Source organism: Marmota marmota, unplaced genomic scaffold (genome assembly GCF_001458135.2).
Source record: "Marmota marmota marmota unplaced genomic scaffold, marMar, whole genome shotgun sequence".
Lineage (NCBI taxonomy): Eukaryota > Metazoa > Chordata > Mammalia > Rodentia > Sciuridae > Marmota > Marmota marmota.
In genome coordinates this window covers 10760515-10776061 of record NW_025999944.1, presented here as the reverse complement: position 1 = coordinate 10776061, position 15547 = coordinate 10760515, and the positions used below count along the sequence as shown (strand labels likewise).

The 15547-nt window shown below is 41.5% G+C and overlaps 1 protein-coding gene across 6 annotated transcripts in view; it reads right to left on the bottom strand.

Annotated features, from left to right (window-relative positions):
* Positions 1-792: 792 nt before the first annotated feature.
* The window catches only part of Psd3 (pleckstrin and Sec7 domain containing 3), a 567268-nt gene continuing 552513 nt past the window's right edge, over positions 793-15547 (bottom strand). For all 6 annotated transcript variants that reach the window (XM_048801652.1, XM_048801653.1, XM_048801654.1 and 3 more), the window contains one exon: positions 793-7787. In XM_048801652.1, the coding sequence (XP_048657609.1) occupies positions 7572-7787 (216 nt within the window). In that variant the 3' untranslated portion in view covers positions 793-7571. The remainder of the gene's footprint in view (positions 7788-15547) is intronic.

The following is a 15547-nucleotide window of genomic DNA, read 5'->3' as shown; positions in this document are numbered from 1 at the left end:
AACTCGTTTCAGCCACAGTGGAAATAATCCAGTTACTAGGTTGGGAAATTTAAAATCTTATTTTATGCTGAAGGATACAAACTACTACCCTTCGGTGTGTCCCACAGTAACCAAGGCTGACATTATGGGTTCTCTACTTGTGTTAATTTCTGTTCTAGAAATGGGTTCCTAAAACTTGAGGTAGAAGAGGATGCAGGGAGGCATGGAGGCCTTTACCCGACGGCTCTCACCTGGACAGAGCAGAATTACTGAGCAAGTTTAGTGTTGCTTGACCCTTTCCACAGAAATGAAAATCAATCTGGGTACAAAGGAAAAAGTATCACCTAACCCTGCTTAGAGCTCAAAGTGTCAGTTTGTTTCTTAAAAAGGCAAAATACCAGGACCTAACTTCAGGCAGAGAATTTTTCTCATTACCATTTTCACGTGCCACCCTCAGTGACTCAGTCACTCTCTGAGTTGGTATTTTGCCTCAGCAGGGTCAGCTCAAAGGAATTCCTAAAGCATTTGAAACCCAGGATGTGCTTGTTGCTCAGTAGAAGCCCAAGTGGAGTGGAAGGCCAGGGGAGAAGCTCCAGAGAGGGCACATGTCACCCTCTGCAGTACCCTGGGATTCAGGGTTCAGAGCGGTGAGCCTCAGACCTGCAGTGTGGTCCTTCATTGAGCCTTGTGGCTGGGACTCTTCTAGGAGCATCCAAAGACTTTCGCAGATTGATGAGGAAATACTAAGTGAAACTCCAAAATTCTCTCCATTAACCAATGTTTTCAGGAATTGAAGTTAAGGTGCTTATTTTAATAATACTATGAGAGCTCAGCTCTCCACCCTGCAAAGGGAAATGTGTTTTTGCTAGGTTCCTTCCCATTTCCATCCTCAATGCAGGCTCTCACCAATACAGCGTGGAGACGAGGGCAGACACTCCTCATCTACTGCTCCTAGGCTACATGCTTGGTGGCTTCTCCATTTGTGCTTCTTGCTCAATGGAACGATCTGCAGAGCAAGCAGCTTGGCCATGCTGGAAAGTGGTGCATGCCGGCTTTTCACCCAGGCTGCTGAGGAGAGCTGGAGAGCTGCTGCTGCTTGTGACCTACAGGAATGTTGGTGGCCCACCCACCAGGAAGGATGTAACACATGACCCTGTTCTCTGTTACAGATGCAGTGCATCTCAGAGTCAGACACTAGAGCTCCGATTCCTCCCTGGTGCTTGGAGAGCATTTGTGGTGCGGCTTCCTCCCTCTTTGTTCCTTACCTCTCTAAAGCACTCTGGCCTGGTGTGTCTTAAGGTCTTATGTTTTTATCACTTAAAACATTCACTGTGTGTGCTTGTGTCCAAGCAGGTGTACACAGATGAGGTCCCAGATGTATCCACTTTCCCCTTATATACCTAAGGGGACCAATAAATGGGTTCTGAATCTCTTAGGAGCAGAAGACTGAACACATGCAATGGCTACCCCACAGAAGGCAGCCACTTCACCCCCTCCACTTCATTTGGTCTAATTATGCTTATTCCTAAAGCTTACAAATAGTATCCTAATAGCATTAAAATTCAATGTGCATATATACTCTCTATAGAGTGGATATTACCCATGTCAAATAGTTACTTGGATATGTAACCTCCATGGCTTTGCATTAAAATCCAAACAGTTCAAATGACTAAGGCCCAAAATAAAACTTTTTATTTCTACTACTCCTTTTCTATATGATTTCTGAATCAAATGGCTGTTTTGTTTTTTTTTTTTCGAAAATCACAAATAATTCTTACAAGGAAATTCTCTTGCAGAACTAAGACCCTGCCGATCAATTGGAGAGCCAGTCCACTGCACGTCAAGAACAAATTAGGAAATATATTTGCAAAAATAGTTTGAGACTGTAGAGTTAATAATAATAAAAAACTCAAGTGTACCTACCAACACACTACTGCAGCCTGGAGCTGGAGATTTATCTCCCTCCCCACAATTCCAATTCTCTGCATCAGATACAAAGACATGAGGCAGCGTGTTCAAACAAAAGACACTGCACTCAGCCACTCACTCAGACACACTCAGTCGCTGCTTTAAATACACCAAACATGCTGGTTAATAAAATTTTAGTCTCTAGTTATCTATTTACACTCTATAATATAAGCAATAAGGTCAAACAACTAAGGCCAGTGGCTCTTCTTTGGGGAGAGGCAGGAAAAAGAGACCTAAGTATAAAAATATTAAATAAAGTTTTAACCTGGTCCTAAAGTCCTTTCACCTGTGACACTAGCTGCTGATTTGTGCACCTACGAACCTGGAATACAGTACCCAATCTTGGGATGCCCTGATATACTTCAGCGTTTGTGATATTTCTTTAAAGAGGGTAAGGATGCGGCACCAGGAGAGTGGTATCATCTATTCTAAGATATACACAGGTACATAAATGGTATAGTGGGTACTTGCTTAATTTTGAAAACTATATTTTTTTTCTGGACTAATTACAACAATAAAGAAAGTGCGCTCGAAAAGCATCACATTTTGTAATAAGCCCAAAATTGTCAGTTCAACATTACGGTTAAGTGCTCTTACTGCTAAAGTCACGAAGACTGTACAGGCTGCCTTCCTCCCCTTTTCTTTCTATATTTCCCAAATTACAATGAGTGACCCCCTCAGTATTGCACACTGTACACGTCAATAGACTCATAAATTAGTTCAAAGTCATTTTTGCCCCGGTTATTCAAAGCTCAAAGATGGAATTTTCTATAGTCTCATTAAAATTTTAATCAAAATATTATTTAAATTTAAGTTTAATAAAACAATACCACTATATGTACTCTCAACAACTGTACCATATAATCAATCCTATGAGGTTTTTACTTGCTTTTCATATTACACTGGTTATTAAGGACAAAAATAATTTTGATGTACATTTACCACACATTGATATACAATCTATACAGATGCACGTACATACATACAACTATAAATATCCACAAATACAACGTTGGCAGGTGACAGAAAGCATTTTCTTTGACATCTGACATACTGTCTACACAAATATTTTCCACAAGCCTGTAGTACAACAGATACACGCATAAATTGCAAAGGATGAGCCAGAGAGACCTAAGGAAAACTACTTGTATGTACAATTAACTTGCAATGTTTCCTTGCTGTTGCATTCAAGTCGACAAACTGTCATGCAGATTCAAGTATTTACTGCCGTTCTCCATGAGGACATTTTCTCTACATGCAATGGGCCAATTACTGTCCTAAGCAGAAGGCTGCCCCTGCTCGGGTCTGGGATCCTATACATATAAATGGAGAATGCCTATGGACTTCAATCCTTCTTTTAAGGGTGAGAAATCGAAAAGGAATCCTGAGGGGACAAACAGTGACAAAGCACCTCTCTATCACTACCAATAATCTATCATGGGATAATTTTGTGGTGATCTCAAAAGTCCTCCAGATGACCTGATGGCATAAGATGTCAGAAGAGTTGGAGAGAGATCTGCTGACCCGGGGGCAGACCAGCAGCCTGGCCTGGGGAAAAAGCTAGAAAGTTTTGGAGCTGGGTAGGCCCTGGGGCTCATGTGCCTCTGAATGATCTGTTTCTGAGTTAACTTAGATGCTCTGAAATGAAAACAGACACTACAGAAATCCAAAGCTGAGCACTATCATTCATAAATTAGGCTCATCTTTTGACAAGTGCTAGGAGGCCACTTTGGTTCACTGTTTTTCAGGGCTAGTTTTACACTTGGAAAAAGAATTCTGCATTTGAAAACTAAAAGTATTGTTCTCTGCTAAAGGTAAGGAAGGAGACTAGCTGGAGACCTGCTAAAAACTCGAGTCCACCACAGCCAAACTGTGGTGATTTAGGCCTAACAAAGCAAAGGAACTTACTGCACTGAGGCCAAAATAAGCTTAACTGATAACTAAGGAAAAATGCCAAAGAATTCAAACTCCAAGGGCAAGTAACTAAACTAAACCCAAGGCAGCCTTGACAGGAAGGCAGGAGAGAACTTGATGTCTATAAGGTCAATTTCCTTCCAGTTGCCAAGGTTTAGGTAAAAAGAGAAGAGGTGCCACGGGCAGGCCAGGCCAGGCTCTGTCTTATCTCAGGATAAAGGCAGGAGCAGGCACAGAGCAGTCCCAGACTCTGTGTAATTTGGTGCTTAGGCATCCCCAGGGCCTCTTTCCTTGATGGTCATGTAAATTCTCCCCCAATTTCACAAAGTTCTGTGGTTTGGCCACAGGGTAGAATACAAATCTGAAAACCAACCAGATTTTCCTCTTCCGGAATTAGTTCTCTAATGGCTCCTCTATCTAGGAAATGGTCCTCACCTTCCGGATTAGGGTAACCACAAAAGCACAGAGGTTCTGACAAGTAGCATAAGACTGCCGCATGAGAAAATGTCTTCTCTTTACCTAAGAGCAGTCAAAAAAAGGTTCAAATAATCCAGGAATTATTTTTATCAGGACTTCCCCCCAACACATGTTGGTTTTACTAAGATTAATTAAAATGCACAAAAGTATTGTCTAATTAGACATTATTAGAATAAGGTCAATGATGTTTGTAAAAAGAACACTACAGAAATGCCTATGGTCTGGCAATAAAATAAGGACTCTGCGTGCCAGTAACTAATTTTGATTGATAACAACTCTCTGACACCTCCCTATAAGAGCCAGCATGTTAGGTGGGGGCAAACCCCCAACCCCACAGATTTTATACATGGGCCACTTTCATGGTCAGCTTTGCACCAAGACTATCACAATGGTATTCTGATACCTTATCAAAATTTTCTACAGTAGGAATTAATATAAAATGTATTTATGTGATGAGGAATAATGATTTCCCACATGGAGAGAAACCCCAAGGGTCCTGGGCACTGAGGTAGGGGCGAGCAGGAGGTATGGGGAGGGTGGGGGTGGGGGCTGGGGAAGTACCTTTAAAAGAAGAGGAGGAGAAGAGCTCCCCTGTACCGTGAATTGGGCAACAGGCTGGGAGTCACTGTGAACGGAAACATCTTCCATTTCTTCAAACCACAGGAAAGAAATTATCACAAAAGAAACTGTGGTTGGCTACAGACTGACTCTCGGAATCCAGTCAAGTCAGGGGCCATTTCCAGCCATGGGACAAACTCTCAGTCTTGCTACAGAGACTGAAAACACAGCCCTTTCCAGAGGCCTCAGGGAAGAGGAGGCACGCTAGGCTCATCCCCTGAAGACAGTCAGCAGCACCACACGAGATCCTGGCTCACAAAAGAGCCTCCACATTGTTTTTAAAGATAAACTATGCAAACGTGGCATTCTGCAGCCTCAAAAGTGCCCTTGTCATGGGGTTACCTACTAGCGTATCCGGAGTCCCCGGAGCTAACCTCAGTGAGTCTCCTAACAGAAGATGCTGTGGTGGTGCTAATGCTAACCAAGTATAACCAATACTGCAGCAAGGTACCATTCAATGTACATTATAAACTCTAAGTGAAACACACAAACATCCTATATACATAGACACACACGGTGGGCAGACACATTCAAGCCAGTCAGGGACTCTAATTTCTCTTCAGTTACTGAAGTTCATAGACGACAGGATCTAGGTACCTCTCTCTCCTCATCTAGTACAAATATTGAGGCAGAAAACAAACACTGATATTTCAGATTCTAGCAGGAAAGACAACTTGCTTGTGGAAATCTTGGATTCAGAAGCTACGAAAATGATTCTGGTATATGGATCACACTGGTAACTACCGTGTTTGCTTCACGGTTCTGAAACATAAATGTAGCCACGGCTTTTTACCTAAACCAGGTTAGAGTCAGTTTTTCAAAGGTGTAGCAAAATACCACAAAGCAAGCAACTGCCACCTCAGAGAGGGTTGCTCTTCTCTGGACACCAGCAAATATGCACATGTACACAGGTGAAGGAAGTAAACATTAATAAATAATCCTGTGACTAAATGTGAGTACATTGTAACAATATATCACTAGAAACTACCGTGATGTCTTAGCAGGTTTTCTCTAGTCCACTGGAACTGTGCTATTCATGCAGAGCAGCATATGCTTTGGTCCCAGTACCTACAATAATAAACTAAGGAAAAGTAGAGAAAATTCCTATGGGAGGGAAAAGAACATGGAAAGTGATACTGTCGGTTTTGAAGCTGGATGGTTTGGGAAGATGACAGCTTCAGGGAACAGTTTCAAGGTGTGGAAATCTAAAAGTTCTTTATGTCACTGGGGACTCAACATTCACTCCCTTCTGTTCCTTTACAAGAGAATATTCTGTTTATCTCCCAGAATTTCAAAGGGACTGTCACTGGAACGAGCTCATGACTGTAAGGTGAACAGAACTATTTTGAGTATACAGAAAGAAATGATTTAAAATAGGTTAAAAAAAATTTAGGAGCAAGTTTAACAGTGACAGAATAAAATGGCTGTCCAGAGACTGGCATAAGAACAAACTAAGAAACTCTGCATATGCAATCAGAAGATTCCCCCATTTTCTAACCACAATTCATCCACACTTCACTTTCGGATTTAGCTTAGGGAATCTATATCCACTGTTGAACAGCTGCAGCTGCTTTTTGCTCCATTATTTTGTCTTGACTAAGGAAAGAGCAAAAGGGGTTCCATTTTCAACATTAGTCTGTTATGAAGGAAAACCCCAACATTCTTACAACCAGGAGATGACATCATGCCTATATATATATATATGTAGAGCAAAAAAGAATATATTCCTGGATGGAAAGGTATCAACGATAGAGATGATTCTGGATTCCTAGTCTAGACCCTATGGGAGTGAGGTAACAATTTCCTGCAGACCAAACACATGTCTACTGCTGCAGCTCCCAAGAGCCAACAATTGCCACTATCATTTAGAAAACAAAATTTGCTTAGTATCAATGTGTCCTCAGCCTTCAGTGGCAAGACGGCTCTCTTCCTCTTTGCCTTGCTTGACTGGAAGGGAATCCACACTTCAAGCAAGCTAATGTGTGTCCCTAGGTTCTCCAGTCCTGTGACCTTTCATGCCCTCTTCCCCTGCTTCTAGCAGGGTCAGAACTCAGCAAGAAGTGCTGGGGTGCACGCAGAGCTGCATCCCACAGAAACATCTCGATCCCCAGCATCGTAATTCTCACTTGAGCATCTGTGAGGACTCAACTTCACCTCCGTGACTGGGCAAGATTTCACATATAAAGGCTTATATTAACTCTGGCTAGAATTTACTAAACTACAAAGTTTGTCCAGTTAAGTGTTACACAATGGATTAAATTTTTAACCTTAAAAAAAATATAACAGTGGATTTGAGAATACATAAAACAACTGAGCAGAGTGCAAACGAGAAAAACCAAAGGAGAAGGGATGCGTAATTCATTCTGGAATCACGATCTTCTCCCCCTCACAAAAAAAGGTGCATTAGTTATCAAATTGCAAAAATCATTAAAGCAAAGAAATCAAGAGCGAAGACAACCTGTACAGAAACTAACAAAAATATACAATATAAAAAGTTACTAATGCACCATTTAGTCACATACTTTTTTTTTTTAATATATTCACGGATTACCAGAAATATCTTGAAAAACCCTATTTTGCTCCATGACCAGCACTTCCTGGCAGCAGAGTGGATCCTAAGTAACTTTTTGCTTAATGCTTGGTGTTTCAGGTCGGTGGTCCTTCCTCTCTGACACATTACGCTTGACCTTGGCGGTGATTGGGGATGACTCCGGGTTCAATGAAGGACTCGAGTGAGACTTCTTCAGTCCCGCAGCCTCGTTTTCATCGTGACTCAGGAGCTCCTTGCCGCCTTCTTTCAGAATGCCGACGTAAATTTCATAACGGGTTTTCTAAAGGGAAAGTTGGAGAAGAAGGGTAGTCAGTACACGCTCACCAATGCACGTGCGGCACACCTCGCGTGTGGACCACCCAGAGAACTGAACAACTGCCCTGAACGACTGCCGGGAGCTCGACTTCATTTCTGACATGACACAATTCATGCAGCAACAGCCACGGGACTGATTCATTGATTCAGATAGAAATTTTTTATGTCAGAATTTTAGCTATCATTTGTTCTGCATATTCTGATAGAATGCCGGCCTGGGTTACTGGCTACTTGATGGAGGAATTGTGCATGCTGAGCACTCAGGCACCAGAGGATCTCAGCCCTGGGGGGGCTGTAACCTCTGGTTTTGAGTCACTGGAGCCTCCTCCACATGACCTAGGCCTTGTATGAACCTGGCTGGGATATAGCTGTTACTCTTTCCTACTCCAACTTGGCCAAGACTCACCTAGAGGGAAGATCCTTCTATGATGAATCTACTCCAGGCTCCTCAGAGGACCACAACTCTTTCCAGAAGCTGCTCTGGATTTCCCTCCATTCCTTTTCTTTTTTTGCTGGAATTATCCGCACCTCATTCTCAGGGTATTGTGAATAGCAGCTACCAGTATAAACATGAAGTCTACACGACTTCAAATTATTTTCAGATGCTTTTCTCATCCAACAAATTCTCCTTCATCAACTATTTATTGAATACTAGCAAACAATCCCTTGCTCCCTTATTTCCTTGGGTCTCATTACCTTTTTCTAATCATTGAGAACACTGCAGAGACTTCTTTCCTCTCCTCTAGCCCTGCCACTGTTTTTGACGCTGTTTCTATGGAAGTCACTTATTTAGTTCTTGTGTGTGTGCGTGCCCCCCCCCCCCAACATATATATTGTGATTTATAGAAATGCCTCAGATTCTTTTTTTTTAAATATTTATTTTTTAGATGTAGTTGGACACAATACCTTTATTTTATTTATTTATTTTCATGTGGTGCTGAGGATCGAACCCAGGGCCTCGCACGTGCTAGGCAAGCACTTTACCGCTGAGCCACAACCCCAGCCCCTCAGATTCTTGATTTGATATATTTTAGTCAAAATAAGTCTTTCACCATGCTGCCTCCACACATGAAGAATTTACAAAGACTTAAAGTATTTTATTTCTAAACAAAAGAACATGTCAGTTACAAATCATCCAAACAAAGACAGGCAAATTCTGTTAAGACTATACATCTTTCAGGGACATTTCCAGTTAGATTACAGTCTTGCATATGTCACTTTTAATAACTGCACAAAGTGCTACCTCTCCAAGTTTCTTATGTTTGCTCTGGGCTTGGTGGGTCTCCAAGCAGGGTGCTGAGCTTTGGCTGATGATTTGGTGACTTTTACATTTTGGCTCCCATGCTGACTTCCAGTTACTCATGCATATCACATATAATTGGTAGCATTATTATCCCCTTTTACAGGGAAGAAAACAAAGGCAGATAAGCTTGAAGCCATACTAAGCAAGAAATGCAAGTTTGATTTGAACCCAGGCAATCTGAATTCAGAACAGAATGTAGCTTGCCAGGATGGTAAGCTACATTCCCTCTCTGGATATGAAGATACAGACACAGGAATGAATGTATGTTTCACAGTGACCTCTGTCTGGCACACTTCAGTGGCCAATCAAAAGCCCTTCTCAACCCCCTCTTCTCCTGTGTCTCTCCCATCACAAAGGCTGATACAATCCACCACAGCTTCCTTCCCAGCCCTGCTTGCACCTAGGATGGGCCAGGTGACATCTAGCCAAGGAGATCGAAGACGTCTGCTAGGGATTTCTAGGAGAGGAATTCTGCTTTCTGTACCAGGGACAGGCTTTAGAGGAGAGGACCCTGGTACTAGCCCTTCCTCTCATTCTTGCCAGCTGACACCCTGTGATGTGGGACAGTAGGTATAAAGACAAAAGCACTGTATGCTAGGCTTGAGGAAGTGACGAAAAGACAGAAATGCCTATGTTCTTGATGACACAAAGAGCTTGATCCAACCCCATGACCCCCTACTTTCTCTGGATTCTTAATTAAAATATTAAAATTCATCATTTAGCCAATGTTAAGTATTTTTATTTGTAGCTGAAGCCTTTAATAACTGATATATGATCCAATTTTGACATAGAAGTTAACAAAATAAAGAATAACATTATAAACATTATCTCAGAAAGCCACATGAGAACTCGAAAAGGGCATTTACTAATAAAGAAGGTTACCAGTATCACACATCAGTCTATGCATTGTGAAATCAGGAGATTGAACTAGATGATATCCAAAGGACATAAAGGTTCTGAAATCCTATTCATTCTCAGAATTCATTACTTAATCTTTCTCCAAAATGCCTGAGTGGCAAGATTAAATAGTATAAAAAGGCACTATTCCCAATAAGAACAAGATTTAGTAAAATGATCTAGAGGTAGTTTAAAAATAGATTAAGGAAGCCAGGATCAGGGCTACTATTTCATGGAGCTGAAGCATTTAAATGATAAAGAGTATGAAGGGCAGTTGATTAAGATGGTGTGAATGGGGACAAAAGAAGAGAAGGTGATAGGGCCAGTTTTCTATTCATTTTGGAAGAGTCTGATACTAGAGAAAATTTACTTGGAAAATACATGAAGGAAAGGCATCTGATCCACATTTTCCACAATTCCACCTGTGAAGCTATTGTGTCAAATAGATCCCATCAGTTTGTCAATCAAGGAATAAAAGGTATAGCCCGGGGGCATGGCAGCATATGAGCCATCAGATCAGAAGACAAGACAGAGCAGAGGAAAGGGTGAGGGGGCTAGAAAACAAGGACTGCTCTCCTGTCATTAAGAGAAATGAAGAAAAAGAAGCCTATGTGAGTTTATGAATTTCCAAATGGCTGTGCTCCATTTCTGATTAAAACGGCTTCCGGGTCAGCAGCTACAAACCCAGTAACACGGTTCTGCTTTTTACCTCTCCGAGTTTTCACTTATACCAACCAAATGTGCTTCTTCAAACCTTTTAGGAAAACACTACTTTAGCCTCATACAATTCAGCAGCCATTAGCCTCAGTCATGTCTTGTATTTCCCTTCTATGCCTGACTTATTTCACTTAATTTTATAATGCCCTCCAGTTTTATCCATGTTGCTGCAAATGATAGAAATTCATCCTTTTTTGTGGTTGCATAAGATTCCATTATAGACTCATTGAATATGTGAACCCTTCTGTAGAGGCTTTGGAACACCTCTGAGTAAATTCAAACAACTCTGCGTGAGGCCAAGAGAAGCACCAGGAATGAATGAAACTTTAAAGCCCTTTCTCTGTTGATTCCCACTGTAAGTTCCCACTGTCTTTCTGGAGTGTAGGGGGTTAGCACTTCTCATAACGACAATCCCATTTTTGGGAAGTCAGTCTTCTTCCTTCCTTTCAGAGAAGCCATGATTCTCATCCTTTTTTTCCTAAGACCAATAGTAAAATTTAAGTTTCAAGTTACAGCTGCTGTGTAAGGAAAAATAAAATGGGAGGTATATTTGTAAATCATTTAAAAATTATTTTTATGGACACAGCAATTGTAAATATCCAGGAGGTACCGTGTGCAACGTGCACAAGGCATGTAATGATCAGATCAGAATAATGGGGATAACTCACCGCAGACTTCATCATGTCTTAGTGCTGGGAACATTCAAAATTCTTACTCTTCAACCGTTCTATTGGTCTCATTGTCACAGTTACACTATCTACTGTGCTAGAGAACGTGAGGAGTTACTCCTCTAGTCCAGCTCCACTCCTGTATTGTTAACTTTCCCCTATCTCCATCGCCCACCTTCCCAGGCCTGGTAACCACTATTCTATTCTCTACTTTCTTGAGATCAATTTTTCAGTGTTCACACGTAAGTGAGAACAGGCAGTATTTTCCCTTCTATGCCTGACTTATTTGACTTATTTCACTTAATATAATGCCCTTCAGTTTTATCCATGTTGCTGCAAATGGTAGAGATTCATCCTTTTTTATGGTTGCATAAGATTCCACTGTACCCACACATACATACACATTGTATTTTATTTATCAATTTATAGACACCTATGTTGATTCCCTATCTGGATGAATGTGACTGGTGTTATGATAAATATACAAGTGATTTCCTTTGGATATACACCCAGTAGTGTATGGGTGTATACATGGTAGCTCTATTTCTATGTTTTCTGAGGAACTTTGCCACTTTGCCCCAACAGCTGTTGGAATTTACATTCCCACTAACAGTATATGAGAACTCCCTTTTCTCTGCATCCTGGCCAGCATTGTCATCTTTTGTCTTCTTATCTAACTGGAGTCAGGTATCTCATTAATGCTTTGATTTGTATTTCCCTGATGATCAGTGATTTGATCGTCTTTTCATATACTTGTTGGTCATCTGTAAGGTCTGTTCAGGTCATTTTCCCATTTTCCCCATTCTCCTTCCCACCCCCCCCCGCACCCCCATCTCCAATCCTCCCCTATTGCCCATTTTCTAGTTGGATTTTTTTTTTTTTTTTGCTGTCTAGTTGAGTTTCTTACATATTCTGGATGTTAATCCCTTGTCAGATGAATGGTTTGCAAATATCTTCTCTCATTCTGAAGGCTGTTTATTCACTCTGTAGATTGTTTCCTGGGCTGTGCAGAAGCTCGTCAGTGTGATATAATCCCATTTGCCAATTTTTGCTTTTGTTGCCTGTATTAATGGGGTCATGTCCAAAAAAATCTTTGCCTAAAACAACGTTTTAAAGCCTCTCTCTCTCTCTCCCCCTTTTCTCTCTCTGTGTGTGAGAGAGAGAGACAGAGTGTGTGTGTGTTTTAAAGTACTTTTTAAAGGTCCGATGTATCGATGTATCAGAGCCTAAAAAACTTGATGATCGATGTTCAAATGGTCAACTTTGACCAAAGAAGCTTATGGATGTTAAGGCAGATGCTGTTGCTTCCCTAACAGCCTCTTCCCCATGCTAAAGAAATTATGACTTACTTTCTTTTTAAAATGTAGGTTGTCACTGTGGCCTGCGATGTGGGAGGAAACATGGTTTAAACCAGATGTGGTGGTGACCCTTGCCAGCTCTGCCAGGCTCCCCTGCAGCCACGGGGCCCAGCTGTGACCACTGACAAGGGTGCTTCTGTGAAAGTAGCTACTGCTATCATGGTAAAGGGAGTAGACAAAACGCCTGGAGCTTTGTTAGCTGTTTTGAGACCAAGAAATGATAAGCACCAAAACTGAAAAGCCAATGTGCCTGAGAAAGATTAGAAATTTAGAAAGACTGTACATCCTCCCTCAATGGCAATGATAAGGAGCCAATTACCAACACCTGGTTTTTCTTAAGTGAGAAGAATCTTTACACTGTTTAACTACTTGGTCAAATTTTCCATTGTTTGCATTCCCAAACATTCTTTCTTAAAATCTGGATTGATTTAAAAAATATTTTTATTTATTTTAGGTGGTGCAGCTGAGGATTGAACCCAGTGCTTCACATGTGCTAGGCAAGCACTCTGCCACCGAGCTACAGCCCCAGACCCTAAGGCATTCGTAACTAATATAAAAGTCAACACCTCGCTTGGTCTCAACAGTAAGTCCCAAGTGAGTTGCACATGCAACTCCTGTCTTGATTTTATTTAGGAAAAAATCAGCTGGTTAACCAGCTTTAGTGTGGTGCAGCTCTGTTAGGATTTTCTCTGAATGTTCAACAAGTTATTTATGGACATTACTTCATTATGAGCCACACTGTGGTTACATAATGAATATTAAATCAATGAGGACTTTATTATCCCCATTGATAATTTTGTATCATTTGCTTCCATGGCTGGAGTACAAGTCTCTCAGTCCTTCCCTAGGATGTTTCTAAGAGATTCTTTGAGCTAAACAAAAATCAGAGCTCCATAGCAGTTTAAGGTTAATGATTGGAATTCTAGACTATAGGAAGCAAACTAGAGATCATTTTTAAATCATGAAGAAGGAAATGTGGTTATTTTAGAAACTTCTGTGCTTTCTCTAACATGCATTATTGTTTGAGCGAGTCCTACTCTGTCCTGTCATTCCTCATCACCTGCACCACTCCTGCCTGCACCGAGCACTGTCATGCTATGCCTGGATTATTGCAACAGCTGCCTGACTCCTCTGCTCCCTTTTGGCCCTCCTTGCAGAGTCTTCTCAAGAGACAGGGATCTCTTAAAATGTAAGACAGTGTGTGCTATCTCTGTTCAAGGTACTCTAATAGCTTCTCATCTTGAAAATCTTCTCAACCTCAAATCCTTAAAATGGTGCATAAAATCTCATTTCTGCCAAGTGCCCCCCCGCCCCCAGTGCCCCACGTTTCTGGCCTGATCTCTTAGTGCTCTCTCTGGACTCGCTCTTTGCCAGTGGTTCTGCCTCCTGGCTGTCCTCGAGTGTGGGGACACACTCCTCCTGCGGGACTCTGGTACTTGCTTTCTCTCTGCCCAAAGTTCAAAGCCAGCCTCCATAAAGTCCACAGGTCTCAGCCCTCCTGTCCTTCACCCCCTCATCCGAAGGTCACCTCTACATCAAGGCCTTCCAAATCTAAAATCCCAGCACCTACGCTTAGCCTTTTGCCATTTTAGTTTCTCCTTAGCACTTCTTCCCATTTAACAGTCTTATATTTTACTTTAAAAACCAACCAACCAACCAACCAACTTTGTTTATTGCCCCTTTGCCCCCACACACTAGATGCAGTCACATGAAGGTAAGGCCTTTGCTTCTGTTTGCTAAAAGCACACACCGAATAAACACTTGCTGGACATGATTGGGAAGAAGGAACAGAGGACAAAATAAAATTTCCCTTATCTAGTAGACAATGTATTTTGAATATGTTCTACATGTCCAGAATAAGACAAATTTTAGAAATAAAAGCATGACATGGATGTAGATGCTGATGGTAGCTAGCTGATGAGTTTTTGATTCAAGAACTTCTTGGGATGCACCATTATTTTTTAGTGCTCCTCTAGTTCCACGTTTTCCACAAAGACACAAAGGCCTGACAGTTTCAGCTGTGAGGCTCCAGGGCCAGCACACAGAGATGGCTTGCCCCCTTCCCCTTATCCATTTGACTCTGGTTGTCAAGACACCGAGCAAGACCAAAGCTGCACAGTGTGCACCAGACTGCCAGAGAGAAGCATGTGTCTACCACACTTCTGAGGTTCATAAGTTGGACCTGTTTTCTGAGCAACTCTATGGAGCAGTAAGTGAAGAACAGATTTTATTACCTACTTCAAGCTTAAAAATAAAATAAGAAATTAGACCCTATACATGGGCTCAGGCAGTTCTTCATTTGGATAGTTAACTAGGTCTCATTCTGCTATTAAGAGAAGCCTTTAAATATATTGTCTAACAAAAGTATACATTAAAATGATAAGGATTTATCAAGGGTTATTTATATCTAGATTCTGCCTGACTGATCATTGTTGCATGTAATTTACCTATACTATATTAGGATCACATCTGCCACAGGAAACATACTTGGATACAAACCTGCGATTAAGTCCGAGTTAGATAATATTAGTCTCATCAATATTAACTGCCAGAGGAAATGCAGTATTGGCACTAAAGAAATAACAACAAGCAGGGTGTGGTGGCACATGGCTGCAATCCCAGTGGCTCAAGAGGTTGAGGCAGGAGGATCATGAGTTCAAAGCCAGCCTCCACAAAAGCAAGGCGCTAAGCTACTCAGTGAGACCCTGTCTCTAAATAAAATACAAAATAGGGCCGGAGATGTGGCTCAGCGGTTGAGTGTCCCTGAGTTCAATCCCTGGTA